Source organism: Chrysemys picta, chromosome 15 (assembly GCF_011386835.1).
Source record: "Chrysemys picta bellii isolate R12L10 chromosome 15, ASM1138683v2, whole genome shotgun sequence".
Classification (NCBI taxonomy): domain Eukaryota; kingdom Metazoa; phylum Chordata; order Testudines; family Emydidae; genus Chrysemys; species Chrysemys picta.
The window spans coordinates 28,297,936-28,325,384 of NC_088805.1; the positions used below are offsets into that span (position 1 = coordinate 28,297,936).

At 39.4% G+C, this 27,449-nt stretch overlaps 1 protein-coding gene across 1 annotated transcript; it reads right to left on the bottom strand.

The window, feature by feature from the left end:
* Positions 1–866: 866 nt before the first annotated feature.
* On the bottom strand, positions 867–27,419 carry PPTC7 (protein phosphatase targeting COQ7). Its single transcript, XM_005298610.5, has 6 exons — positions 27,086–27,419; positions 13,642–13,821; positions 10,324–10,522; positions 7,435–7,558; positions 6,021–6,150; positions 867–4,515 (listed from the first exon to the last, which is right to left on the bottom strand). The coding sequence occupies exons 1-6, from the start codon at positions 27,285–27,287 to the stop codon at positions 4,457–4,459; spliced, it is 894 nt and encodes a 297-aa protein (XP_005298667.1). The 5' UTR covers positions 27,288–27,419; the 3' UTR covers positions 867–4,456.
* Positions 27,420–27,449: the final 30 nt, after the last annotated feature.

Here is a 27,449-nt window from a genome sequence, read left to right on the forward strand (position 1 = left end):
GTGTTACCCACAGCAACCTATTAAACAGTAGTCAGACTTCGCCATTGTCATTCTTTGCTCAAGATTGCTTCACTGAATGAGAAAGGACATAGGACTGCCTTTTCAATACATCAAAAGAATAACTCCATTTGACTTGTAACTTGATTGAGGGCGGGGGTTTGTGTAGTTTCTTAGAATGCATCTTTACCAAATGCCAAAAGTAATGAACGTTTGCCAGTATACAGTCCTTATGTACACATTTTGGAATACAATTGGTACTCTGGGACTGTTTGGCAAAGCTGAGTGGACCTCTTCTGTATTACCATAAATATGGTTAATTTAGTCACTCTAAGAGAAATGTCTGGTGCCATTCATTTGAGTGAGAGAGAACACAGCCTTGTAGTTTGTGTTGTAATATAGGACTCAGGAGACTTCAGAACAAACAGCTCTTTCATGCACATATGGAACACAGTTTTAAAAAGTTGGCTTTTAGGTAAGCCAAATGACTTGGTAGAGGGCTGTTCACAACTATGTTGGAAAGATTATTAGGTGGTAGTTCTTTAAGGTGCAGATATTGCAACGGTTAGGCTCTCAGCAATTTAAGAAACACGTTCTTTGAACTTGCCTATCAGTATGTAATGCAAACCAGCATCATCTTCAGAAGGATGTTACATCTCTTGATTATAGGATTGCTATTACTTGTATAGGTGACTCACTATTGAAGAGGATTTAATAAGTGAAAATGAAGTCTAGAACAATGGAACATGTGAAAAATAAAACATCTTATAGACACACACTCCAAAGCTGAGACTCAGTGGCTGGGCTCCTCTGCAACACACAATAGGGCTCTTATTGCATAAATGGAAAATAAGTTTGAAGTCAGTTACTTTAAAACCATGTTAGTATAAATACTATATTTATTAAATATCTTTACAGGTCATTTAAATGTATTTACAGAACTATTCCTGCATACTTCAGACATCCACTTCCCATAATTGCCTCTTAGGTAAGTATAGGTAAAATGATAGTCTAACACAAAAGCATCCTCATTAGATACAGACTCAGATTTGTTTCGTTATCTCAGCTATCTTTGTCAGAAACTACCACACACAGTCAACTTCTACACATTCATAGTCTGGTTTTCCATTGAGAAGTTACCTATTACCAAGAGAGATGAATTCCAATTACAAAATACTTACATCATCTTTGCTACACTTTCACACACCCCTTCAGATAGTTTTGTTATTATCCAGTCTGGTCCCAAATTCTAGATAGTTTTTCCCATTCCTTCTTTATGGATGCAAAGGTAACAACTCTTAAATGAAACTGGATGTTGCAGCTCTACCAAAGATAGCTATTAATGGGACAAGGAATCAGGAACATTTCAAACCCTCCAAAAGAGTATTATCCTAGGCCTCTCTCACCTGCAGACACCCAGCTCCTGCAACTGCTGTTGCATTACTTGGTGTGATAGGTTACTGGTATACAAAGCTGTTCCATCTTTTCAGATTACTGTTCCCCACCAAACAACTGTTGATACAGAGCAAACCCTCTCCAGCTGGTGAAAGCTTGTTCACCTTTCATGTTTCCAACTCAAATGAATACACCTGAAATGTCTTTCCTGTGTGTCCCTCTCATGATAAAATTACAATAACCTAATTCCTAGGAAGGATTACTGCTTCATGCATCATTTTAAGGTTACTTTAAATACACGGGTCCTATCATTTCCTTTTCTGTAAATATTTATTGTGCGCAGACAGCTTAAATTCATAGGAAGAAATTAGGTTCTGATATGTTTAGAGTGCACATCTTAAAACAGAAAAACAAAATTCTCAAGCATGTGATAAAAATATTAACTCTTTATAATACAGTATTGCTTTAACAGATGGAAAAAGCTATCAACTTCGCTGGTCTTTGGTGTGTCCAGTGAGGGATAAATTTACAAATTGTAAATTAAAATCCAAATTTGTTCTTTATAAAAAAAAGATCTAGGACGCAAATGGCTTTATATATACTATTTGACTAAAAACTGCATTAACATAAAAACAAGATTTAGAATCAGACCCATTAGGTGAGACAGTTCAGCCATTAACAGGACAGCTGAATTTCTATGACCTAGGATTCCAGACCCTGGATCAGTAGAGGCAGAGCACAGTGACAACTGAGCTCAGGGGAGAAAAAAGCACCTTTGCCACTCACTTATCTGATCCACATACATACCCTAATTTGTAGTTCTAGAAAATAGTGAACAGGGAGGGCTAAGCAGGATTATACAGTGAGGAAACAGTCCAGCTCTACCAGGGGCATAATATCAGAGTAAGTTCAAGAATAGGGAAAGATAGTAATTGATCAAGTCTGCTCTAACAAGGAATTGTGACAGTAAATACTGGAGAATTTAGTGTAGAGAATGTCCAGATTTGAGAGACATTCCTCAAACACTAGAAATGAAGCCCTGTACCGCAGCATGAATACATTCCTTCCACCAACGTGTACCTAGATACAGCTTGCTCAAATTTTAAAAATTAAAAGGGACTGCAAACAGTTTGTGCTAAGTTGTCTGCCACTCACTGTTACTTTTTTGTATATACAATATACAAAAAAGTAACACTAAGATTTTCTTCATTAGTATAATCCTTCCCATATCCCCACCAAACTACTACTATTTTGGCCAAGTTAGGGTAGTTAAGGCATTTTGACAAGTAGTTAAAGGTGATTGAAAATATATCTATCTAACATTAGGTCAATTTATGACTAGCAGATAAATTACTGAACAGCTTCCAAATTAATCACTCATTCTCATAAATGAAATGCCTGTTACAAGCATGATGCATTAAAATATAGTAAAATGACATGTACATGGTACATGTTAAGTGATTTTAAATAAAATAAAAGCTTGACATACCATTATGCAAATATACAGTACAACTCCAGCAAAAAAAATTCTTTTAACAATTTGACATTTCCTCAAAAACTTAACAGTTTTAATACAATGAACCAGGTAGTAAAATCTCCTTTCAGATAAGGAGAGATTCCTTACTGACCAAGTTTAACTGCACTCATCTAAACATCGTTACCTGACTTTTATATAAAACATGGCTTTAATTTATTTCCAAGTACTTTTCTACCAGCAAAAAAAGTTAATGAAAAACTGACCAAAAATATATATGATCTTTATAGCTATCAGCTTTTATGCACCTCAGAAAGAGAGCTTGCAGAAATTGGGGAAACAATTGCGAACTATTAAAATTCATAAGGAAATGCTATATTGCAAAGTGGCTATTAAATAATTGTAAACATCATGAAGGTTCATTCTGAAAACCCTAAATATCAGTTACTGAAATGTAAATGTTGCTAGTTACTAGTTAACTATTTCCCATTTGTATACTTCCTGCTGCTGCCGCCACAGCATAAGCAGAGGTGCACATTTGAGTCAGCATGACAATCCAATTAATTTGATACAGATTCTATTTTATACAAAGCAAGAATGGCAATAGTAACACAAACTCTGCCTAGTTAACAGTAAAGTTCTCTGCAAACAAAAGCAAGGAAGTTCAGAACTGAGGATTATCTGTTCTTAATGCAACCCATCATTCTTCGATATTGCAGCATACAGGGCATGTCACCACATGCTGATCAGAGACAGATTAAGGATATTATGCTAAACCTCAACTTTGAATATTCTGGCTTTTGTGAATCTGAGTTGCAATTTAATATATTAATAAACCTTTTCTAAACAAAAAGTTCCCCTCTGCCAAAAAACATCCAGAGATACCAGGCTCCATTATGGATGAATTATTTGCAAAAAAACTTTCATGTATAAGATCACGATTAAGCACCTGAAATCACAAAACACTTGTGCATCCATACAGCTCAAACTAATTTTGTTTTTTCAAATTTTGTACTAGAAAAAGGCTAAGGCCGACACCATGTATGCCAAGAGCAAAATGTTTACAGCAGCTATAAACCCCTTGAAAATTGGAGTTTATATATAAACAAACCCTCACCTATCACTAACAAGATTATGTTTATGGAAGTATGCTTTGTAACATCTCCTTTGTTGGAGAATGGCTGATTCTAGCAGAATAGTAATACACCCTCTTGTGGAGGGTTTATCAATTTTATTTATTAAATCTAGTTTTGAATTGTAACCAATCAATATCAATCATTTGAAACTAGTCACATTTTAGAAGTAGTAACCATATGGATCTGGTTCCCCCACCTTGTGAATGATTACTAAGTCTTGAGAGACAAGCTTCATGCCTTAAGTTTCTTCATTTCTTGCTGGCAGACGAAGACCAGTGTACTACAATAGTGGTTCTTAAAGGATCTCAATTGTGTCATAAGAGGCAACAGGCTTGAGTAACTGGCCATTGAGATCAGCTGCAAAGAAAGAACACGATCCTGCCAGCAGGAAACAGTACACACGAAGCTAGAAACTCCAGAATAATGAAAAACAGACATTGACATTTTAGGCAAATCAGTCTGTATATTCAGCAACTATAGAAAGAAGGACGGTGATGTCATCTGGCTTTCCCCCTGTAATGCAAGAAAATCAGATGTTTTAATCTGAAGAGCAGATGAGGAAACTACATAACGAAATAAGGCATGGATAGTTTGATGAAACAATTCTACATGGAGGTTTTTTGGGGGGGAGGGTTGGTTAAGAAAATAGTCAAGATTCAAAATTAGTAATATGTTTAGACACATGCATCTAAAAGCCTCTAACTCCTCTACTTCCTTTTCCAAAGTAACTGATGGCATCAGAGATACCTATAAGAAAAGCACTTTCCTATATACTATTTTAAGCATTAGTGAGAACCGTCAGCATTATTTTTAACAGGTAAGTGGAAAGTCTTTTTCAAATGATCCTTTAAAAGAATTTTCTTCCCCCCTCCAAGTCTGGACATATATTAAAATCTGATTCAGTACATCACTGAACTCAGACCTAGTAAATCACTCAAAAATAAGGAAGGTCTTTCGATACCTCCCCTTAGTTAAAGGGGATTGTTATTCACATTTGAAAAGCAGCTGAGTGGGTTTAATAGTCTTTGAAAAACTTTTATAATTTTGTAGTGCATGTGTCTGCAGTAACAAAATGACTTGTACTATACAAAATGCAGGTGTATACACACCCACATGATATACTGCAAGGATCTCAGAGGGCTACTGATCTATTTTGCTAATGCAAGATGCTACCAAACTCTTCAACTGCAAAACCTATTAAAAAGGATTGTGGGTTGTGGTGCTCTAAGAATGCGGTGTAAGGTTCTGGTGAAGTTACTCTGTGTAACAAAATACCACTTCACAAACTCCCATTAAGCCTGTGGATACAAAGGACCAGCAGTCACAAGGGAAGCAGCGAATGATGGTGCTCTGCACAGCTAGCAATAGATACTCTGGCTGGCAGGAGTTAAGATTAGAGATTCACACCCACAAGGCAGATGGAATGATGAGAGAAGCACACAGGCTAACAGCCCCCCAACAATAGGAGGGGGTTTCAATGGGCCTTGAAGGCAGCCTTGCCCACTACATTAGGAAGAAAGGAAAAAGTCTTTAAAGTGAATTATTAAATGGAACCCTCAGGACTCTACCAGGTGTACTAGAGACCTCTCCAGAGAATGGAAGAGGAGGATCACAGAGGGCAAAGGGACTGAACAATGTCAGATGAACGGGGAGCATTCTACAAACAGACTACTAAAATAAAAACAAGAGTTATTATATGTATTCTGGTAATGCCTACAGAAGAGTTTACAATCTAATCAGACCAGACAGAGGATGGGAGGGAAAATAAAGAGGGGAGACATGCTGTGCCCAAGGCCACACAACAGGTCAATGGTAGAGCCAAAAATAGAACACATTATCTGACTATTTCGTCAGTGTCCTATGCACTGAATCACATTACCTCCCAATTATGACTGGCATCCTTCTTTCCTAGAACATACCTAAGATCACTTACTATTCAGGAACTCTGGCATGCATCCAACAAAGGAATTGCATCTGACACCATCAGATTTATGTTACCCAAGAGAAGGAAATCTTACCTCTCACATTCAATCCATTGTCACATGCAAACTGTGCAAAAGGTGACATGTAAGTGGGGTCATATGCCAGTTCGTGAGCTTGCTCAGCAATGCTTCTTGCTGTCTGTTGTATACTCTCATAATTAGAATTCTAAATTGATGGAAGAACAAGTTATTCTTACAAGAGCAACCCACCACAGGAATTTTATTCAGGCACATACACATTATTGGAATAGTGATACAATTAACATGATGTGAAAATAAACATCTTTCTGTTGCAAGTTCGATAGTAGGTATAAATAATATATGGAGATATACCTATCTCGTAGAGCTGGAAGGGACCCTGAAAGGTCATTGAGTCCAGCCCCCTGCCTTCACTAGCAGGACCAAGTACTGATTTTTGCCCCAGATCCCTAAGTGGCCCCCTCAAGGATTAAACTCACAACCCTGGGTTTAGTAGATCAATGCTCAAACCACTGAGCTATCCCTCCCTGTCTTTGTAGACAGTGGTCATTTAAATCTGACAAAGGACAAATTTCTGAGCATATCTGAATTTCCTTAACAGTTTGGGGAGTGAACAGGCTTTGACAATTCTTGACTCAACTTTCCATCATAACCCACATCTCTATTTGCGGTCTTACCCAAATGTGCCAATAGGTGGAGCTCACGTTTCCCCTGCAACATTAGAGCCATGTATATCCATTCTAGACTAAGAATATGTTGTTTTAAAAGTGCTAGCAGATAATGGTCAACCCTAGGCACCCCTCCAACACATTTTTCAAGGTGTTGAACCCCGTCTACTACACCTTTTAAAAAAACAACAAAAACAAAAACCACAATACCTAACCTAGCCATAGCTTTAGACTGAAATGGAGCCTTTCAGATTTGAATGCTGTTTGGAAAAATGGATGAAAGATGAGAGATTTCTGGTGGAAAATAATGAGAATTTCTCTTGTTACCCACAAAAGAGCAAAATTTCAAGCAAACGTTCAGACAATTCCTAGAGCATCTCCGACTCACTTTGTCTACAAGGCAGCCACTTATATTACTGAAAGTTGTTGGTAGACAAAGTATCTCAGGGATAAGATCCTATCAGCAGACAAGCCTCTTTTGAAACCACAAAATGAAAGGCCACTGAAAAGTTAATATGCAGGATAATATCAAAATAGCTTCCTCAAGGATGTTACACAGGTTTATACTAGTTCTTATACTCCATTTTCAGCTTTTACAGCTGAATTGTATTGTATTTTCAAGCCCAACAATCCTGTCACCCCAGATAAAGTTATTGAATCAGAACACCATTGTATTAATTTGTTACGTAAAAAAGCCATTCTTGGAACATTTAAAAGGAAGTAACAACTTTTGCCCATTATTCATATTATAGATGAGAGTTATAGTATCGAAATTCAACGGCACACACTTCATTTTCAGTTACCTTCAGCTTTTTTAGCTCCTGAAGAATCATATAGTCAGGCATGTTATCAAAAAGTCCATCTGTTGCTGTCAGAATAATGTCTCCTAGCTGAACATCAAAAGTAGTACTGTCAGCAGCATCCGGGCTGTGAAGAGAACACCACCATGTCAAAGAAATGGACATTAACTTATGCTAATGGTACCAAATCCTGTTCAATTACAGCATCAATAGGTTTTGCAATTCACTGATGTTATGAAATCTGTTTTCTGGAAAAATACAGCAGTGTAGTTTGTCATGAAAGCCAGTATAACAGAAGTATAATCACAAATAGGTGGCATCTGAAACACTACACCAGAGAACTGCACTGAAAATGCCTGATTGGGATAGTTCTTCAGTCGAATATATTTTGCAAGTATATCTCCATTGTAACCATCAGACGGTACTGCAGTTTGAAGTATGTAGAACAAGGCTATAACCAAAAGGCTAATTTAAGATTGAAACGGCAAGCCCGCTTACTGGATACACCTTTTATCAAGAAGGATCCCAAAGTATTTCAGCCTATTTAGGTACATCACCAACAGTGGGCAGTAGCCAGATAGTCCACTGGTGCATAATACACAGGAGAAAGTATTTATTTTGGCATAGACAAGATCCTGCCGGGAGATTTTTGGATTAAAAAAAATGCATAGCACACCATCGAAGGATGCAGGGTTGTGATTTAAGCTTGTAGTTTCAGAAAGGTTAGCATTTCAAAATTAGAGTTTTAGGTCACTTGACTCTCACTTGGATAGAACTAATTTAACATTAAGCTTAGCCGATAGAAGAAAAATACTGAGATTTACTCTGACTTTTAATTACCTTTGCAATTAATGTTAAGAGTGCAACAGACTAGGTGACTTGATATAACCATGAGTCAGAGTGGAAGTGTGGGCATCTTAAAAGCTGATCATCTCACACTTTCCTTATTTCATGATGACTAGTCTTTGTTTTTCTAATTTCCAAGAACGTTATTCTTGATAGCTACTTTTGTCTTTTCATGTAATGGACTCTACTTTTGCAGATACCTAGATTTCACTCAAGAACTATTAGAATAATGTACTGTTACTGTGCAATAAAGAGGACTTTTAAAGTGCACGGATTTCAAATTCCTATGACAGCTCTCCTCCCTTCACTCTTTGTATACTTTCCTATAATTAAAGCCATACACAAAGAACAATCAGTAGTTGGAACTATTTCCAAACATCCTCAAAAGAATTTTTTTGGTATTAAAAGTTATAAAGCCGAAACCTTGCCCAATTTGGAGTCTACAACCTCAGAACAAGAACTTCAGATTCATACTGCATTCCCCGGACACAGCTCTATCACTTTCTATAGTCCAGATTAAAAAAAAAAAAAAAAAAAAGCACTTTAATGAGTCTATAATCTTTAATTTAAGAAATGTAACTTGTACAATGTTTATATAAAATAATTACCGAATAAGTCAACAAAAAGCATTTCTTTTATTATAAAAATAGCCCAAGGACAGACATTAGACAAGGAGGTATGTCTTGTCTTTTGTGTTTTAGGGTTCACTAGTGAAGTTTCATTAGTTTAGAAAAATTATTAGCCAGCACTGAAATACAGATTGCTTTGAAATCATGTCCTCTGCTTTGAAATGACTTCGTTTCTATTGGACAGAGTGTACTTCTGTAACATTCCCATCTCTGAGCTCGGAGTTCTGCCAAAAGGGAGTTTTGCTCATTTTGATTGAACAGAGTGTGCTGCTGGAAACTTAACTGTACTGAAATGCAAGCTGCAGTCACATGCTTCCCTGCTCTGTTCCTCAAGTATTCACTACCTCACTGCCTGGTTATGTAAGTTAGTGTATTTCCAATCAGTCCCAAATGATGCATGGGGGTAGGGAAGGAAAACCCACAATAAAAATGAGGCACTATTGCAGTATATAACAACCTGAACACACTGTATTTGACTTAAGTCAAATGGGAAGAAAAAAAAAAGTGTTATACATTAGGCCAGCTTTGCTAGCTAGTTGTGCACTGTGTGTTATAACTATGTCAATCTTTATTTGCATCTCACTGCAGATATGTTGCAGCCGGATGCCTGGCAGTTACTTTTCCATGCTTCAATATTCTTCCAGATAATGGCATAATATGTACTTTACATAGGAGAATTACTTTATGGAACCTATTTTAGTTTAAAATAAATAAATAAAGCTTACTATAGCGTAACATTTTATGCCATCTTCCCTGACCCTAGATGGGCTACAAAGAGGAGAAAGGAAAACGCACCAAATACTGAATCATTAGTAGGCCAATATTAACTTGCATTTGAGGCTCCTACAAATGCTGCTAAATAAAGAGGCAGCAGCCAAAAGCTATTTGCAATTGCAATAATGTTAAGAGCTCAACTTAAATCGCAGAAGCAATCGAATTTATCAGGAAGGTTACAACAACCTGCATTTTTCCTGTTGTGTCTAGATATTGCAGCGCATGACAGGTGAAGTCATTGCTAGGAAATGTTTATGGTGTACAATGTACAGAAACAGGTGTATTTGTATTTTCATCAGAACAGTTCCATAATACGCAAGTCCCTGTGAGGACATCAGAAACGCTTTATATTCAGTGTGCACTTAACTTTACAGAAAGTAATCACTTGCATGTAATCAAGATCATTGCTACCCCGAGCAGAGATCAGACCAGGGCAACAGCCTATAAGATTTGATAAATTCAAGCCTGAGAAATGCTTACACTACCTTGAAGAAAAGCAGGTGGGGAAGGGGATTCACCTTTCAAATGGGAGCATTATTAAAAGCCTGTGTGTGAAGTTTCAGTACAAAGACCAGAACCGTGAACCCTTGGGAAGAAAATCCCAAATTCTTGATCCATGTTTCTGATTAATTCCCCATCTCACCTATCACTTAAGACGACTCCCTCTGCTTCTGGCGGAGCTATTGACAGCTGGAATGGAGTGTTGAAGTAATGTTGCTGCTCATCAGACCGATGTACTACTTCTCCTCCTCGGACTACTAGAAATCCAGAATCTCCTAAGTTTGCTGTATGTAAACGGTGACTTGTTCTGTCCAAAACTACTATGCAAGCTGTACTGCTTCCTAGGGGGGAAAATAATTACATTAGATCAACTGGAGATAGACTAGAAGTAGCAGCATATACATTACAGGATCTATCTGTTCAACAGATTTTCTTCTTAGGCCAGCTGTTAGATTACCTATCATTGTTGGCAAAGAAGAGAAGTAAATACCCATTAATACAAAACAAAGTGAATATGCATTAAGAGGAGGAACAAAGCACTGAGATTACTGCAATCGTTTCCAACCCCAGCTACAGCTTTGTCTCATTATATCGTGCTGCTACATTCCAGTACATTTCCTATTACAAAATATTTAGGTGTTGCTATGTCAGCAGAGTCTCCTATAGGAGGCTTATTTTACAGGCAGTACCACTCTGAAACTAAATAATGAAACTCTGATTAGTGTGAAGGTATTACTAGCAGGATTCTGTAGCACTTACACTATGCTAGGTGTTGTCCATACGCTTTCATTCACTACTACACATTTGTAATGAGTAAATAGATTAATGAAAGTGGTCAGTAGACATTGTTCCAGTACTGGTGGCAGAGCAACGAACGTGCTCCTTTTTCCTTTTAAGACAAAAAACTTTGTAAGACTGGCTCCAAAGGAGGTCTAGATTTTAAGAGGAATGGATGGTATATTAATATAATTCATTCAGAAATAAGTGCATTGCTTTAAAGCTCAAGAAATTAGCTCCAATATTTAAAAAAGTGCAAGAAGGCATTGTTAGCTGCTTAGACACTTTATAGCTGGCTGATCAACATCCTGACAACTGGGAAAGTTTCTGTAACATTTACCACAGCATATGCCAAGTTTTTAAACTAGGACTATCAGAAGTTCATTCAAACATGATCACTTGTTCTGTAACTGATAGTTTTGCAATTGTCTTCAGTATTTATCTCGGGGGGAGGGGGTGTCTTAAAGAAAGTTCTTGTCTTGTTTTTGGTATATTAACTTCCTACTACATTTCCTTTTGTGAAACACTTTTGTAATTACCATTCTAAATGGATTAAAATGTAGAATAAGAAGGGGAGGAATTGAAACATCCCTGATAATTTCAGAAATATTCCACTCATGCTGAGGGCATTGTAGAGTTTTCATTCATTCCAATGTAGCACCTGCGACTGGTTGCTCATGGTGACAGTAGATAAACCACAGCAAATATTATATTGGAAAAGGTCCAACACTGTCCAGGTCCTTCATAGAGAAGGAAATACACTGACTTCCTTAAAGAGGGTGGTAATTCTAACTAGAAAAACCAAATCTTTCCTAAAGAATGTGAAGTACAACTGAAGCTAAAACGTTCTCTCACACTATTTGAAACCATCTCCAGCAGATGTGCTGACACCATACTTTAGTGAAAAATCGGAATTTTCCACTAGAAGACGTTTCAAAGCACAGCTGCGTTTTTGATAGACCCTGGTGTTTACAGTGAGCTAGACTCAGGATCCAGACTTTTTATTTAGCACATGGCCATTAACTCTTCTACCTTTGACAGAGGTCTTTGTTGCAATTGAAGAGCAATGAAGTCCTAACTCTTGGGTTCATATAGGACCCTGATTCCCCCAAACCTTAGAGAAGGGCAAGTAAAAATCATGTCAGCTTAAAAGGAAGCAAGATTAGCAAAAAGTCACTTTACACTTACAAAAAGTAGACTGTTAGACTCCAGAATTAAGAAACTAATGGAGTCCAAAACAGAATGGACAAAATAGCACTGCAACACAAATATTGTGCCTGGAATAACTTCAGTTTTCCTCCCTCTCCCTTATTATTTCATGTCCAAGTATTTGCAGGATTCTGCACTGAGGAAACCAGCATCAGGCCACAAGCAAGGAAAGATAGTTCATACTTTGGTGTTCTTAAGCAGAGGAACTACTGCAAGATATGGCATAAAAAGATCAGGGGGTGGGGGAGCTAAAGAATAAAAACATGGAGAATAACTCCCACCACAAGTGACTCTTTACAGTGCTTTGAAGGGAAGAAAGAGCAGAAAAGACTAAGGTTCATTAGTTTCATATTCTAACTTAACAGGTACTGTAACTAGAAATCCATGTGTGGAATGCAGATCTTGTGACAACATATGCGGCTCTTGAGAATTTGAAAGGTCAAGCAGCACAAAGTTGCCTCCCTCTATAAAAGGGCTGCTAGAACTCATTACCAGTGGTCCATCTTGTAGATCACTTGTTTACTTTGACTGTTTTGTACAAACAGCCCCAGTATCGTTAAACACTTAAACCCACCGAAGGAACTACTAAACAGTGCTATTCTTAAGTGACAAGGTCATTTCTGGGGTTTGTACCCATTCTTTACATGTATAATAAAAAGTGAACATCTGTTTCTGAGCTCAGCAAACTCTAGCTAAATATAGTTTACATAGAGCTCTTTTGGCAAAGAAGTTTAAGGTCAGGTGAGAAGCATGCGAGTCAGGCAGAGTAACTCGCTCTTGGTCTGAAAGCTTGTAAGTGTCCCCTTAGTGTTCAGTTTTCAAGGTTGCCTATTCAGAGCCAAATTCTGCCTTCATGTCCACTCATAATTCCCATTGCTTTCCAAGGGAGTTAATGTACATATCCAAAGGCATACTAGGTGTACAACATTTAACAAACCATTATTTGTAGCATATTTCTTTAGCTGTGCTTCATATAATCTCTTCCCACAAAGAAAAGGACATACAGTAGGATACCAATGACTGTACAGCACAAGCCATTTAGCGTACAGTCCCTTTAAATGACATTCAGTGAAGTCTAAAACCCACACTGCACAGGAAGCTCAAAAGTAGCAGTAAGGCAAGGAGACCCAGTAACCAGAGTATCCTGTTACTATCTTCAGAAAAATATGGGTTCAGGCTGAGTGTAGTCACAAAACTACAAACTCCTAAAAGGTTTCAAATTGAGAAGGAGTTTGTTGAACATATAGTGAGCAGCTGACTTCAGTAGGAAGTTATTTTGTATCCATTCTGCAAGATGCTCACAAGACACACTGGGTTACAGACCTGCAATTTCATTTCACGTTTTCCTTTTTAAATTAAAAAGCTGGCCCTGGTTTGTCGTGCTGGTGTACTAAGTTTAAACATTAAAACCATTTTGAATCTACAAATCTGTGTCTAGAGGAGACGCACAATGAACAATATTTGCTGCTCTTACCAAGCAAAGGTACTTTGTTCTGCAGCAGCTCACAATAACTTGTGGTTAGAATTCCAACAGGATTGCTTGGTACGAACCGTCCTTCTTTTACTAAACGTTCGCATGTTCGCATTAGCGTCCCTGAGAACTGAGAAGGGTCAACCCCATAGTCTCTCCAGCCGCCTACACCATCTGCTACCCCTAAAAAGAGGGGGGAAACAATTTACTGTTAATAAAACAAAAGTTTCAAACAGTTTGATATTAATTTCATTCTAGCATATATACATAGACGGTCCAATAGCTAAAACACACACCACAGTTTGCTAACCATATTTCTGTATTAAACATTTTTTCCCAAAAATAGTTATTTACAATTTTACTATGACATGAGATGACAGAGATATTCTAACAGAATATCATTAGAGACCTGGAAGGGAATTTTTGGTTTTAAAGAAGTACACATATTTAAGTGAACTTCCAATGTTAGCTGTGGGGTAAAGGTCCAGACACATCTGACAGCTAGTAAAACAGATTAAAAGTCTAAAGCTTAAAAAAAAAAAAACGAACTTAGAATGATGTTCTATGAAGAGACTGACTTTGCTATAAAGATAGATTTCTTGGATAGTTAAGTAGCTTTTCAGGGATACAAATTACACTTCCATCCCTTCCTCTGTGTGGGCTAATGAAAGTGTTGGGGAAGAAAGAGGGTAAAGAAGATTTTAAATAGAACAGAAATGAAGATAATGCAGAAAAAACTCCCTCCCCATCCAATATCGCCAGATAGGTGTTCTTTTGCTGCTCAGTCACGGTGAGGTGGTCCCTTTCGTGAGTGGCAACTTTTGTAGAAAGTAAATTTCCAATAACCAAAAAAAAAAAAAAAAAAAAAAATTTTAAAAAGTGTTTGAAGAAAGGCTTCCAAATGTGAACTATTCAAATCAATGCAATGTTGTGTTCTACACCAGCAGAAAGAGCACTCCAGCGCTTCTGTGGTTGCTTGCACCTTTAACCAAGCGAGAGAGTTAAAGCGCACTAGGGCTCACTGTAGCTATTCAGAACAGCGTTGAATCGACCGTGAATCAGGTCAGTTTCACTCTGATAAAGCTTTTCCAAGCTTTGAGCAGCAGCAGAGGCAAGTGCTAACGCTAGAGCACAGTGGAGCAGGAAGCTGGAGAGGGGGGGAAATTAGCAGAGTCCCTCACTTTTAGCAGCTGTCTGGAGTCTCTGGGATGTGAAAGTGAGGAGAGAGAATGTTCCTTTTCTCTCTCCTAGTAGGAACAGGAAGTAGAGGGAGGAAAGTTCAAGGCACCTATTAGCCAGAGGCTACAAGAGATGAACCTCGGAACTGGATCCAATGAGGACTCTAGTAAAGACCCCACCATCCTAACTTTTTCCAAAAAGTCTGCAGGGCTGTGCATTCCCTGGCAGTGCCACACTTCTTCCCTTTTCTGTATTATCTTTGGTAAGTTTAGTCCTTTGGCCATTAGGTGCACGGTAAATTTACAATTCCTATGGCAGAAGGGGTGCATGGACAATGGCAATGGGGGAAGATATTGACCAGAAGTAGGGTAGGGAGGGGTTGTTTGTTTATTTTGCAAGGGGAGTGGGAGAGAAAAATATAAGGGAGCAGATAAGGTATTCATAGTAAGGAAACAAGGGGATACAAGGGGTGAGGGAGAGAAGGAAAAAAGTGAAGCCCAGAAGGGATAGGTAGAACAAGGGAGACTTTTTAAAAAAAAAAATGTAATAACTAAATAGCAGATTGACAACATTACAAACAACCAATTTACTCCTTCAAATTACTATCCAAGGCTACCAGCCACCCTATAAGTGCTGAGCAAAAACGTTTCAAGATTTGTTTTAAAGTGACAGGGCAGTAAAAGATTAAGATAAATCACAATAAAAAAAGGAAGTTATAGAATTAAATTACTACAAAAGAAAGTTGAGCTACAATGGTTTATAAGATCTGACTGGCTCACCTGACCACATAGTGATTTTAAAGCTTTGACATGATAGCAGTGTGGTGGTTTGTTAACAGCTAATGCTAAAGTGCTGTCTGTTCGGCTAAAATGTTTGTACAGTCTTTCACAGTCTGTTCTTAATGCTAACACCACTGCATTCAAATATTGTCTGAGGGACATATTAAGATAGATTGCAGATACCCAATAAGAAAAATCCTATTTGAAAAGGCTTCCATTATTTAATTTGGTGGATCTGTCTGATCTTCAGCATGTAAGTCATCCTTTGAAGGAATATTCTGTATTGTATGGTATTTTGGGGAAAAGATGAAGCTATTATTCATGACACTGCATGATGAGTCACTCTTTCAGAGCATGCTTAAGTAAAAGACGTATTTTGGAAAAAGGATAGAACTAACCTCTAGTTGAGTGAAAATTTAAACAGTAAAATGCAATTTGTTCATCTACAAATGCTCTTCACATATGATGTCATTTGAAATCAAAGTGGAAGATTTAGAGTTGACCTTGGCATGAACTACATAATCCAACAGCAGGTTAGAGCCAGATTCTGTATAACTCATCGACATTAATCAGATTTTTCCCCAAAATAGTGCACAACCTTTTAGACACCTGCTTGGGGGGGAGGGGGTGTTGTTGTTTTAAAGTACACTATGCAGTAGCCAAACCCCACTCAAACTCTCTGAGCAGAAAAAAAAAAAAAAAAAAAACCCACAGAAGATCATCCGTCTGAGAACTTGGAGCAGAGCTCACGAGAAAGAATCCCAGGAAACCCCTCTTCTAGTTCCTTCAAAAACAGCCTCGCCACAAGAGGCATAAATTCAGGTTAAGAATAGATTAACTCTTTTGTTTCTGGTGCCAGTTAAACAAGTCAACCCTAACGACTCCAGTGAAATACTCTTGAAATATTCCTACGGGGGAGAGGGTTGAGGATATCAATAGATCAGTTTCCTTAAAGGCGATGGCATCCAACTTAAAATTCTGACCAGCCACAGATTTATCAAGACATTTAGTTTATTATTCCAGAATCAAAGACTATTGATTAGGTTCTGTTGTTTAAGTGCAGTAATTGTAGTGCTTGTCAAGATCCTGTTAGTACAAGCTTCCCAAACTGGACCACCTGTGTGCCTCAACTTTGCCCTACAAGGACTATTAGGAATGAGGATAACTCACTCCCCCATCTCGTTTAGTTCTTTGCCTCTCTCTTCTAAGACACTAACAAGGGGACCAAATGTAGCAGTGGACATCTGTGTTCTCTGGAAAGAGGACAGATCATCAGCTCATTTAATGCAAGTCAAAGAGCCATTATATAGTAACATCTGCAATGTACAGTAACAACCTGAGCAGTTTGTGACCTGCACTAAAAGGTTCTTAATTCCCAGTCCTGAGCCAAGCAGTCCTGCAGACCAGTTGGTTTTTTAAATTAAAAAAGTTACATGTAACTTGTCAGGGTAAAGTATGTTATTGTACAGAAAAGGAATGTGACATAGCTTCAGATTAAAGAGTTACTTTATTTTATTTCTTTTCTTCAGCGGTCAAGGAGGCTGAAGTTCAGCAAAGAAATTTTGAATATTTTTCAATACGTTGAATAATAGACTGAAAAATTGACACTCCAAGATCAGTAAAAAGGAAGAATTTAAGACAACTTCAGATGCTACCGATATATAGACAAGACTTACTTCTAGGAGTAGAATAGCACATCAACTCAGATTTCACTGAAATAAAATTCAAAACTAATCTACTGGTACTTGTTATGTTGCTGCTGAGGAATCCCAATGTGCTGTACTGATTTATACTATCCTTGTTTACCTGGCTTTCACCTTGGGCACAGAACAGCAATACAAAAAGATCATCAAAACTGTAGCTGTCTTGAGTTAACAGCATTGTTAAACTTCAGTTTACTTACTACTTCCATCATATTTCATAACATGCAATGTCCTCAAACCCTGAACACCTATATAACCCAGTAATTGGTTAAGTTTAAAATGTTGCTTAAGTGACAGAAGAATTACTAAATGTAAAGTTCTGACTTTTACTGAATATGCTGACAAAGTCAAAGAACACCTACAGAAGCCCATTTCCTTGGACATATGTATTACTCTATTTTCAAAGGCATGCAAAAGGTTAAGTCAGGGCTTCTGTATAGGAGAACATAAATCATGGCAAAAGGGAATAAAGTCAGCGGGTAAAGAAAAACATGCGAAGGGCAAGATTCCCTGGATTACAGCTTCTCCTACAGCATTCGTTTATGGGAGTTATCCTGCTAAACTAGAGTTACTGCCAAATTACAGACTGCATGTGCACCAGTTACTGTGAAGCTGGCTTCATCCAACCTCTCAATGAGTACATCAAGGACCCTCAGAAGTCTCAGAGCACAGCATGAAGCAAGTCAGGCTGCAGTGCTAAACCCAAGGGAATCAAAAGGTGGCAAATACCACTTGAAGTTATTAAATTTTCAGCATACTGGATAACAAACTTCAGCAATAGTTATAAATTAACTGGAGGGGAAAACAACAAACATACAAAGCTAACAACGGATTGGTTAGTTGTGCACATTCCTCCCCTCCACATACTCAGCCAACATATACAAGATACTTTAAAAACCATTGTAACCCCAAATCCCCCTCGATTACAACTGGCAAAAGTTCTCTATTCTGTAACAGCAACAGCTATCAGGCCTGACAAACTCACCACACCCAACGTATTGCTGTCATAGTATTTATCTATAAAGAATCTTGTGTGAGCTCTCAAATGAAAACCGGGATCGCGCTGGTCATTAATATCATAGTGGCACCTTAGAGACTAACAAATTTATTAGGACATAAGCTTTTGTGGGCTAGAACCCACCTCATCAGATGCATGGAGTGGAAAATACAGTAGCACGTATAAATACACAGCACATGAAAAGATGGGAGTTGCCTTACCACGTGGAAAGTCAGTCTAACGAGACAATTTAATTAACAGTAGGATACCAAGGGAGGAAAAAAATCACTTTTGTAGTGGTAATGAGAGTGGCCCATTTCAAACAGTTGACAAGAAGGTGTGAGTAACAGTAGGGGGAAATTAGGTTTTGTAATGACCAAACCACTCCCAGTCTTTATTCAGGCTTAACTTAATGGTGACCAGTTTGCAAATTAATTCCAGTTCTGCAGTTTCACATTGGAGTCAATGCCCCTCTGCCACGCACATTGGCCAAACCGAAGCGGTTTCTTTCCTTCCTTTATACCTGCTACTGTATTTTCCACTCCATGCATCTGATGAGCTGGGTTCTAGCCCATGAAAGCTTATGCTCAAATAAATTTGTTAGTCTAAGGTGCCACAAGGACTCCTTGTTGTTTTTGCCGATATAGACTAACACGGCTACCACTCTGAAACCTATTAATATAATTGTGAAATGTATGTACAGATTTTAAAAAGTATGTCTATATACTGAAAATATGTCCTTATAGTTTAGATCAATGTGTTACTCCCCAGCAGAAGTGAAGAACTGGTTTTGCCAGACAAAGGAATGTATATTCATGTTTGCCTAGGTTCCTATGTAGATTAAGCTTTGTAAGCCAAACACAATGGCAGCTACATTTTCCTTTCAAGTCAATCCAAGGATAGGAAGACAACTTGGAGCCAGCACACTGGAGAACAAACAGGGAGTCTGGGGTCAAAACAATGAGTTTGGGGAAACAAGAAGCAAACACACCATTCTGGTATCCATTTACTGAGGAAACTCCTTGTAGGGCATAGGGATATTCATGGAAACTTGAATCCTGGTTTTGACTGAAAACCAGCAGCTTTGTCAAAGGCTGAATCCTTGGGAGAAAATCTATTTTCTAGAATAGGAAATGTAACCATTAATAAGCATAGATCTACAATTGCATTTTATGTTTTGTTTTATATGTGTAACCAATTGTTTCTACTCATTCTCTCTCAGTGCTGTGATGTTGTAAAGGACCTGACCCACAGTGGATACACCTCTCACTTTATCGGGAGTGTCCAGTGACAAAAGCTGGATACTGCAGGGAGCACTCAAGACTCAAGGGTTGATGTGTACCTAGCACTTGCATGTACAGAGAGGGTGAGATGTGGGGGGACCTGGAAGTCAGTGCATGCGGGGCCAAAGGCTAGTGGTGTCAGGGAGCTGAATCACATCAGGCATAGAAAAGACTGCTTCATGCTAAGTGCGAGTAGTGGCAAGGTGCATCACAAACTGGACAGGGGAACTGAGGTGAATTTATATCCCATTTAGGTCAATTTTCCATGCAAGACCAGATCTAGCTCTCAAACTCAGTGGCAACATTTTTACTAACGTCAACAGCAGAGCTGGGATCAATGTAATAGCCAAGTAGGAGGCCATTTTGGGGGGGGGGGGGGGTGAGGAACAGGAGAGAGTGGGACTTTCCAAATGCTTAACACAAACTTGTCATTTGAGGAACTGCTTATCAACGGATTTAAGAGTTACAGGAACACAGTGAAGTCTTGTCTACACTAGGGAAGTTTTGCAAGAGTTTCCCAGCATAGCTAACACTAGTTCAGCATCACAGTGTTGAGCAATATTGGGAGTTCTTGTGTACCTGGACTGCCAGCTGCTGCTGGCATTGGAAGCATTGTCATCTATCCCTGCACAGAACAGATCTAATTGACCCAGTATTTAAAACGCTGTCACCTGTCTACACTAAGGCTCCCAATATTGCTAACAAGTGCAGATGAACTAGTGTAAACAACAGTGGGATATTTTTGCAAAGTTTCACCAGCATAGACAAGGCTTGATCTTTGCCTACTGTGTTCAGTTTTGCTTCTTGTTTCCTTGCACAGAATTGACAGAACAGTGTTCTCCCTTCAGGCAGCCACACTCATGCCTTGGGTATGCAAGGAAAGTTGCATATTGTTCATGAATGTCAATAGTGGGTGTGGCTGAACATGCGTCTAACTGTAAGCACAGGCCAACAAATCATGTTCAACACCGTTACAGAAACTATGGTTAAGAAAAAGACCAAATAAAAGCTGTTTTGCTGAAGATGTATGAATCATGTTTCCAAAAGGCTACATCCAAGCAGTATTTAAGAGTTCTGTTGACATATCCATTATCCCTCAGAGAAAAATGTCTGCTAGAAGCCATATTCCCTGACATACCTACAAAGAAACTATCTTATTGACAAGATAATATTTGTTTAGCTCATTCTTCATATATTAAGTAAAAATGTTACACCTAATTCATGGGTCTACAACTTTTAATTTATGTATTTATTTTTAAACACAACCACTAACCTCCCTGGATTACACTCAATATACTGAACTAGGCATGCCATTGGTCTGATCCAGCACAAGTTTCTCTGAACAACGTCTTCAGAAACAAAAATCTTTTAACATTGCCTTCCATGCCCTTCTGGCATCAGATACAGAACACACTCCTGTTCTCATCTACCAAAATAGTTTGACGCTATCTTGATCATTTTTGCAGATCCTCCATTGATTGCTTTCCCTTGGGCCTTTTTCCTGCCCAGTAAAGTGACTGACACGAAGTGGGAGTTTTTTTAAACCTACCTACAGTAGTATGTTACAGTGTAAAAAAGAAAATGGAAAGCAGGACTACCTTGTAACTAGACAGACTGCTGCCACATTCGGTTTCAAATACAGCACTATTCACTAAAGTTCTAACTAACTACACTACATTCTCCCAAGCTCTAGATTTTAAGCAGAGGGAATAGTTGCCAAATTTGAATTTTACACTGGACAGTAATGCCCTGCTCTGGGCCAGCATTTGGAAGCCTCGACAGCCATGAAATTGGCAACGATCACACGAAAACTATGGATAGCAGCAGCATGCAATGGAAATACTCATGAAGGTAACAGAAACAGAGGTCAGGGATAGTAATAGAAATTGGCTTCTTTTCGCCAAGGAAATCCCAGAAAAGAAAACAATGAAGAGGAGTCTGAATTGGTGAGTTTGTTCTCCCTTCCAGTCAGGGAGTATGGCTGCAAGTTTAACAGATACCTATCAGTTCTTGATTAACAGGAAAGATAAAGCCTCAAGAACACTGGTAGTAATCCCAGTCCCGTCCCCTTTACCAACTGCTGCAAGATGAGTGTGACATGACTTTTCGTCAGGGTTTTGTCCTGGATCTTGCTATGAAAGATTGGTATATACTTTAGTAGTCTCTGATATAGATTGATATATATTTTAGTAGTCATTTTTTCAAGCTTTGAACTACACAGCACACATGAAACAGAGTGATGACCAGCATTTTTGTATTTCATAGAATATCAGGGTTGGAAGGGACCTCAGGAGGTCATCTAGCCCAACCCCCTGCTCAAATCAAGACCCAATCCCCCAACTAAATCATCCCAGACAGGGCTATGTCAAGCCTGACCTTAAAAACCTCTAAGGAAAGAGATTCCACCACCTCTCTAGGTAACCCATTCCAGTGCTTCACCACCCTCCTAGTGAAAAGGTTTTTCCTAATATCGAACCTAAACCTCCCCCACTGCAACTTGAGACCATTACTGCTTGTTCTATCATCTGGTACCCCTGAAAACAGTCTAGATCAGGGATAGGCAACCTATGGCACGCGTGCCGAAAGCGGCACACGAGCTGATTTTCAGTGGCACTCACACTGCCCGGGTCCGGCCACCGGTACGGGGGACTCTGCATTTTAATTTAATTTTAAGTGAAGCTTCTTAAACATTTTACAAACCTTATTTACTTTACATACAACAATAGTGTAGTTATGTATTATAGACTTATAGAAAGAGACCTTCTAAAAACGTTAAAGTGTATTACTGGCACGCGAAACCTTAAATCAGAGTGAATAAACGAAGACTCGGCACACCACTTCTGAAAGGTTGCCGACCCCTGGTCTAGATCCACCCTCTTTAGAACCCCCTTTCAGGTAGCTGAAAGCAGCTATCAAATCCCTCCTCATTCTTCTCTTCTGCAGACTAAATAAGCCCAGTTCCCTCAGCCTCTCCTCATAAGTCATGTGCTCCAGCCCGCTAAGAATTTTTGTTGCCCTCTGCTGGACTCTTTCCAATTTTTCCACCTCCTTCTTGTAGTGTAGGGCTCAAAACTGGAGACAATACTCCAGATGAGGCCTCACCGATGCCGAATAGAGGGGAATGATCATGTCCCTTGATCTGCTGGCAATGCTCCTATTTGAACAGTTCTATGCTAAAAAACAACAAAAACTGTCTGACCTTTTAGCTATTAAAGAGAGGAAAAAATGTGTAGCCTCTTTGATGTTAGTCAACTCTTTTTTGACCCAAGAAAGAATAAATCCCAAGTACCCATGCAAATTTTCCACTGAATGGGAGTGGCTCCACACCCACATTCAGCCCACTCAGGCTTGCTCTTCATAAACTACTCTGCCAAAGTATCTGGCAGACTTTTGTCACTGAGTGACTAATAGGAAAAATCAAATCTAAATGGAAAAAAAGACTTTGCAGTTGAAGGATAAATGTAAACAGTCCAAATATATTTATATAGGCTATGTCTACACTACAGACCTTAGAGCTGCACAGCTGTACCGCTGCGCCGCTGTAAGGTCTCCTGTGTAGCCACTCTATGCTGACAGGAGAGCGCTCTCCCATTGGCATAATTAAACCACCCCAACAAGTGCTGGTGCTTCTGTCAGTGAAACTTATGTCGATCAGGGGTGTGTTTTTTATTCCAAACGCCAACCAAAGTGCTAGTATTCTGCTCCACTATAATACTAAATGTACAAGGCCCTTTATTAAACAAATTAATGAAAAACTAGCCCTACAGATTCTGAAAACAGGAAACCAAAATAAAAAAAACCAAAGCAACACTTCAAATGCAAGAGGGTCTGGAGACATAGGAAGAGTTTACAGAAGAGAATTTTAAGGAAAGAAAAGATGCCAAGTGGACAAGAGGTGGGAGACCAAGACAAAAAAGGAGACAGGGTTGGGAGGAGCACAGGAGGAAGAGAGGAGGTCAGTACGGATAGTGATCAGACAGCTAACATAGCTCACATCAGTGTAAATGGCATTGGATCTGAGGCTAAAATCGGAAAACGAACAAGTTAACTTGTCCAAGGAATTCTTATACATCTTCAAGTCAGCAGGGCCGAATACATCCCAGAATACTTACGGAACTGGCTGAAGAGATTTCTGAGCCATTAGTAATTACCTCAGAGAACTCATTGAAGACAGGAGATACACCAGAGGACTGGAAAAGGGAAAATATTGTACCTATCTACAAAAAGGGAACTAAGGACAACCCAGGGAATTGTAAACCAGTCAGCTTAATTTCAGTACCCAGAAAGATAATGAAGCAAATAACAAAACAATCAAATCTGTAAGCGCTTAGAAGCAAATAAGGTAATAAGTGACAGTTGACATGGATTTGTGAAAAACAAATCATGTCAAACCAACCTACCATCCTTCTTTGACAGGGTAACAATCCTTGTGGATGGGGCAAAGCAGTAGAAGTGATGCGTCTCTATTTTAAAGCTTTTTATCCTGTCTCACATGACCGTCTCAAACTAGAAAAATATAGCTTAGATGATAATGTGGTGCACAACTAGCTGGAAAGGAGTTATCAATGATTCATAGTCAAGCTGGAAGGGCATACTGAATAGGGTCCTGCAGAGATCTGTCCTGGGTCTGGTCTAGTCAATATCTTCATATATGATTTAGATAATGGCATAGAGAGTACACTTATAAAGTTTGCAGATGATACCGAACTGGAAGGGACTGCAAGTGTTTTTAAAGACAGAAGTGGAATTCACAATGGTCTGGACAAACTGGAGAAATGGTCTAAATAGGATGAAATTCAATACAGACAAATGCAGAGTACTACACTTTGTACAAAGTACAATCAATTACACAAATACAAAATGACTACTTAGGAAGTACCACTGGAGGAAAGGATCTGGGGATTATAATGGATCACAAACTAAATATGAGTTAATATAATACTGCTGGAAAAAAAAAAACAAGTAAATAACATTCTGGGATGTGTTAGCAGGAGTGTTGTAAACAAGACCCGAGAAGAAATTCTTCCACTTTACTCAGCATTGATAAGGCTTCAACTGGAGTATTATGTCTAGTTCTGGGCACTACACTTCAGAAAAGATGTGGACAAATTGGAGAAAGTTCAGAGGACAGCAACAAAAATTATTAAAGGTCTAGAAAACATGACCTACAAGGAAAGATTGAAAAAAACTGGGTTTGTTTAGTCTGGAGAAGAGAAGACCAAGAGGGGACATGAAAACGGTCTTCAAGCACATAAAATATTGTTGTAAAGAAAAGGGTGATAAATTGTTCTCCTTAACCACTGAGGACAGGACAAGTAGCAATGGGCTTAAAATAAAACTTTCTAACTGTAAAGGTAATTAAGCTCTGGAACAAATTGTCTAGGGAGGTCATGAAATCTCTGTCATTGCAGCTTTTTAAGAACAGGTTAGACAAACACCTGCCAGGGATGGTCTAGATCGGGGTAGGCAACCTATGGCACATGTGCGGCCTTCAGCACGCGAGCTGATTTTCAGTAGCACTCACACTGCCTGGGTCCTGGCCACTCCGGGGGGGCTCTGCAATTTAATTTAATTTTAAATGAAGCTTCTTAGACATTTTAAAAACCTTATTTACTTTACATGCAATAGTTTAGTTATATATTATAGACTTATAGAAAGAGACCTTCTAAAAACGTTAAAATGTATTACTGGCCCGCAAACCCTTAAATTAGGGTGAATAAATGAAGACTCAGCACACCACTTCTGAAAGGCTGCCGACCCCTGGACTAGATAATATTTAGTCATGCCTCAGTGCAGATGATCTATCAAGGTCCCTTGCAGTCCTATATTGCCATGATTTAAAGCAATATGCATTGAGATAGAAGGATGAATTTTTATGTCATCTAGAATTATATTGGGTTCTGATGTCCGCAGAGCATAAAGTAATTTTGAAGTTATTGGTACATTTTAATGTTAGAAAAATAAAAAGCCAATTAAGATGGCTTCTTCTATAAATTCTATTAGTCTGCCAGTAATTTTCTGTTTCGCTTTCCTATTTAGTATATTTGAATTTGAATAATAACTCTTCTTCTGCCTGACCCTGCAGCGAAGTTACAATCCTGTGATTGTCATCATGTTGCCATAAAAATTAATGCAAAGAAACTCGGCATTGTAATTCTCTGCTGAGTCCAGCAGGAAGGCAAGATGGGCTGGGAAAAGAGCAGCACACAAATATGAGATGGCTACCAATTATGGTACCAAAAAAAAAAAAAAAAATTGAAGAGTCAGTAGATCCACTAAGTGGAAAATGCCACCTTCCTTTCACCTTTCCTCCCCCTCCCATGCACAGAGTCCACCTATCTGACAAACAAGTTCCCCAGGTGCTTCATTTCTGGGGAGACTGATCACTGAACGGTCAGTCATCCATCAGCACTGGACTTGTACTGAACTGTAAAAAACAGCCAATATGGGTCACAGATACAGCAGTCTGACAGCTACTTTTAATGGGAGGGAAGAGGAGAGAAGAAGAAGAGAAGAGAGGGAAAGACTCAGACCCAGTGGAAAAGATGCAGAGTACTGAACACACGGATAGGATTTCCATGTCTCCCGGACAGCCACAGCATCATCCACAGCTCTCTTAAAGGTGAACGGAAACATTGTTTCCTATCACCAAGTTAGATATTTTTCTGAAATAACGTCTCCGTCATAGTCAAGTAATCAAGTTACCACAGAAGCTCCACATTCTGAAGTGCTGCCAATATCACAAAGTCATGACATATTCCAACACAAGCCCGCTGTTAGGGTCTAATCAAAAAAGGCTGGAACTCCATTAAGATCTTTTTAGTACTATAAAGTTATGGTGCAAAGCTGATTCAATTGCTGAGAAGCTCAACCCCTGAACTTTGATTACAATTCAACCTCAATGATGTCTGAAAAAGATCATGCGCCCCCACAATATTACTATTTACAGACTGACAACAATTATCCTGACTTATTCACTGCTCGTGATGACATCTGAATCAGAGTAGTCCTGCGTATAAATCAAAACTGTACTGCGTAACCAAGGTAAACCGGGTGCTGAAAGTGAAATCTGACATTTGAAACCCGTCTCAATGTCACTTTGCCTTTCAACTGACAAGGGCATCGTGTGCACTGAAAATAGGAAGTGTCTGTTTCAATGACCTTTGCTGTTAACGTTATTTACCACACTGCTCAGTTTTAACCACTTAAAGAGCACTGCATGAACAGTTGCCTGTCTGCTTTTCACAGACATTAAGCCTTGCAATTACAGGTAAGATACCAAAGGCTGGGCCTAACCACCCAGCAGTCAGTCCACCACTTCTCCAAGGCCTTGTCTGGGCTAGGAACGGCCCCTCCATGGGAGCCCGGCTTGGCAAAGGCCTTTTCTTTTGACGTGTCTGGGGGGCCGTGTCTATGGTGCAAGTGACCCACACATGGGCTGTGCCAAAGGCGGCCCCTTGCAGGCAGTGGGGAGGGAGGCCGGCCGGGCGCAGCGTGAGCACTTACCGAGCACATCGGCGGACCGGTGCCTGGCCACGAAGCAGGCGTCATCCCCATAGCACATGCCTTTCTTGAGGATGCCCTTGCGGAAGTCTTTGCCGAAGCCGCAGCTGGCGGTCACCAGGCTGTAATCGCGGGAGTCCGTCTGCGAGAGCCCGCCCAGGACGGCCCGGGCCACCAGCCTGCCATAGGACAGCACCGAGAACATGGCGCGGGCCGCCCGGCAGCCGGCACGAGGGGAACCTCAGCTGCAGCAGCCCCCCGGCTTCCCCCTCCGGCCCTGCCCACGGCCAAGCCAGGCTTCCTCCCCCCTCAGCGCTGGCGTCCTGACCTCCGCTCCGCTCCGCTCCTCGGAGCCGGGTCCCCCTGC

Coding starts and splice junctions, on each gene's coding strand:
- PPTC7 (XM_005298610.5), bottom strand. CDS start 27,287: ATGTTCTCGGTGCTGTCCTATGGCAGGCTGGTGGCCCGGGCCGTCCTG. Junction 13,822..27,085: donor CCGGTCCGCCGATGTGCTCG/GTAAGTGCTCAC, acceptor CCCTCTTTTTAG/GGGTAGCAGATGGTGTAGGC. Junction 6,151..7,434: donor AGGAGCTAAAAAAGCTGAAG/GTAACTGAAAAT, acceptor CCATCAATTTAG/AATTCTAATTATGAGAGTAT.